The sequence below is a fragment of the Corvus brachyrhynchos genome, unplaced genomic scaffold, assembly GCF_000691975.1.
Source record: "Corvus brachyrhynchos isolate BGI_N302 unplaced genomic scaffold, ASM69197v1 scaffold706, whole genome shotgun sequence".
NCBI classification, from domain to species: domain Eukaryota; kingdom Metazoa; phylum Chordata; class Aves; order Passeriformes; family Corvidae; genus Corvus; species Corvus brachyrhynchos.
In genome coordinates this window covers 285,573-288,462 of record NW_008238371.1, presented here as the reverse complement: position 1 = coordinate 288,462, position 2,890 = coordinate 285,573, and the positions used below count along the sequence as shown (strand labels likewise).

The following is a 2,890-nucleotide window of genomic DNA, read 5'->3' as shown; positions in this document are numbered from 1 at the left end:
CTGCTTTATTTCTACAGCTGCCACAAAGACATGAACCCTGGGGTAAGGGTACTTAACATCCCTAGCTCTCCACACCTCTTGTGAGAGCAGGTTTGTTCCTGAGCTGTACAGCCTGAGATTCAGGCAGTAGTCTGAGACTCTTTCTTGGTTTGATGTAGTGATTGCACATTCAGCTGGGGACAGGGTGAAGTTTCTGTTGTTGCTGTGTGTGCTTACCAACACAGGGCTCATTACAACACCCATTCCTGATCCAGGTCTTCCTGATCCTGCTTGAATAGCTTTGTCACCTGTGACACCTAAGTCTCCTCACCATGCTTTCCACAACCACAGTGATAGAATCACAGAATGGTTTGGCTTGGCAAGGACCTTTAAAGGCCACCTAGTCCAAACCCCCTGCCCCTGTGGGCTGGGACATCTTCAACTAGATCAGGTTGCTCAGGGCCCTGTCTGACCCGGCTTTGGGTGTTGCTGGGGATGTGGCATCCACTGCTTATCTCGGCAACTTGTGCCAGTGTTTCACCACATTCATTGTGAATAATTCTTTCTTATATCTAATCTAAATGGACTCTCTTTTAGTTTAAAACCATCACCCCTTGTCCTATCACAAGAGGCCCTGTTAAAAGTCTGTCTTTCTTATAAGCCCTCCTTAAGTACTGAAAGGTTGCAATAAGGTTTCCCTGGAGCCTTCTTTTCCCCAGACTGAACAACTCCAACTCTCTCAGCCTGTCCTCACAGCAGAGGTGCTCCAGCCCTCAGAGCATTTTTGTGACCCCCTTTGGATTCTCTTCAATGTCTTTGACAAGATCAATGAACAGCTGTGACTTTGTGAAAAGCCAACCAGTGAGTAAGGCCTATTCTTCATCTACTACTTCTCGTTGATTTTTCAATCATGATGCTTTGCTTCGTGACAGCTTCACTTCATGTTCAAAGGCCTTGAAAGTCTCAGTATAGCCCCAACACACAGGTGGGATCCCTGCCTTCATTCCTTCCTTGCTGGGGACATAGTAGGTGACTAACAGACCAATATACCAATTTCCTTTGTGAAAACATCTGATTTAGATTCTGTTATCAAACAGTTCCAAGTTCCTTACTGCAAACCCAGCTCTTTTATAAGACACAAATGGAAGAGTGCTAGAGACCATTTAAAATTTGGAGTCTGGTTCAGAAGAGAGTATTCAGAGATAGCACCTGTTTTACAAACCATCATGTTGCTCAGCCTTCTTCCAGTCTCCTGGGGCACAGCCTGGGCTAACAGGAGCAAACTGTCCTACCAGCACTCTTTGCTGGTGTGGCTGCTGGGATGCCATCTGCCATCCCTGGGGAATTGCAGTGCCAGGGCAGGACCTAAAGAGCCCTTGGGGAAGACACTGAATTCCTCATAAGAGCTCTCTTACCTTGTCAGGCCCCGTGCTCCACCAGAGAGAGATGGTACACAGAAGCTAAAAGCTCTTCTTTTCTTCAGCAAAGTGCTTGCATGAGCCTGTGCAATGGCAGCCAAAGTGCTCCCTGCCACCTGCTGCTAATCCTCAGCCCCACAAGCATAAATTCTCTGGGTCTTTACCCTCTATGCACATGGGAAATCTCTTCCCCTGCTCCCTACCCTCAGGAAGAAAGAAATCACTCTGCAGCAGGATAGAGATGATGTTCTTTCCCACTGTAGGAAGCAGGAGGAGCGGGGAGAAGATTCCAGATCTCCAAAGCCACCCACCTGCTCTCAGGAAGCCATAGGCTTGCTGCAGGACTAACAAGGGATGCGGGATCTCCACAGTCACCAGACTACCAGGAATGTCTTCTGGGTTCAAGTAGTCTCTTGCAGTTCTGTTTATGTATTTAAAACCTGCACTATCAGGCTTCTGAGGGCTGTTCTGCCTTTCCCACTGAGATGATCCAGTGGCCCAGGTTGCATGTGCCAGTACCTGGACGCTGCTTAGAAGTTTGGAGAGCTGCTGCTTCTCCTTCTGCATGGTGGGTTATATAGAGTGGCAGTGCTTCAGGACAACTCCTTCCAGCAGTGATTACTGCTCTTGGGTCAGACGAAGAATTTTCTGGTCTCTCTAGTCTCAGCATGACAGAAAAGCTTCTTCACCTGCTTGTGCATAGCTCTGGGCCCTCCCTTCATGACCTCTGTCTATGGCCAAGAACATCTTCTCACTTTGTTTGAGTCCTTCTACTATGAAAGTGACTGTCTTGCAGACCTCTTTCCCCCCCTCTATCTCCACCATGTCTTCCCTTGCTCCATGGCTGTTTAATCATTCCGGCAGCAGTTTGGGACACAAGAAGCTTGCAAGGAAGAGATTCATACCCCGGTACCCTATCAATATCCTCACAGGCAGCTGAACAGAGGTGTCTGTGGTGATCCAAGCACTGCATTCTGTCTGGTGGCCTGGGATGAGATGCTGTCTGTTGTGTGGTGTTGACAGGCTCTGTCTTGCCCCTCTGCCCACTGCTGGGCATAGCTGAGCCCTGAGCATCAGCTGCCTCAGCACCTTGTTCGCTGGCCACACAGTCTGCTGTGGTGTGTCCTTGGATTAGGGAGGGAGAGCCAGAACTGGTCCACCCCATGTCCTGTAGAGCCCTGCAGAGAGGTTTGCTGGGCTGGAGCTGGCTCTGGATGCTGTTTCCAGGACAGTTCTGCAGCTCTTGGCTGGCTATTTTCTGAACGGCATCGATGGTTTGGTGCACTGGGAAGGGACAGGGAGGGCTGAGCTGAGAGACGAGGTATGGGCGTTCTTTCCAATGCGAAGGTCCAGACCTGGAAGTGTTGTGATGTTCTCCGCTAGACTGAGACCTGCTACGGCTGGGCCGTGGGATGGGGCTATGGCTGGGCCGTGGGATGGCGCAACTGCTGAGGGGATCAGACCCCGGGGTGGCCGCCGGGTCTGTCGGTGCT

General features: G+C 50.2%; 1 protein-coding gene across 1 annotated transcript in view; it reads left to right on the top strand.

Moving 5' to 3' along the window:
- Positions 1-2,833: 2,833 nt before the first annotated feature.
- The window catches only part of GBX1 (gastrulation brain homeobox 1), a 935-nt gene continuing 878 nt past the window's right edge, over positions 2,834-2,890 (top strand). The window contains exon 1 of the mRNA XM_008635277.1: positions 2,834-2,885. Coding sequence (XP_008633499.1) covers positions 2,834-2,885 — 52 coding nt within the window. The remainder of the gene's footprint in view (positions 2,886-2,890) is intronic.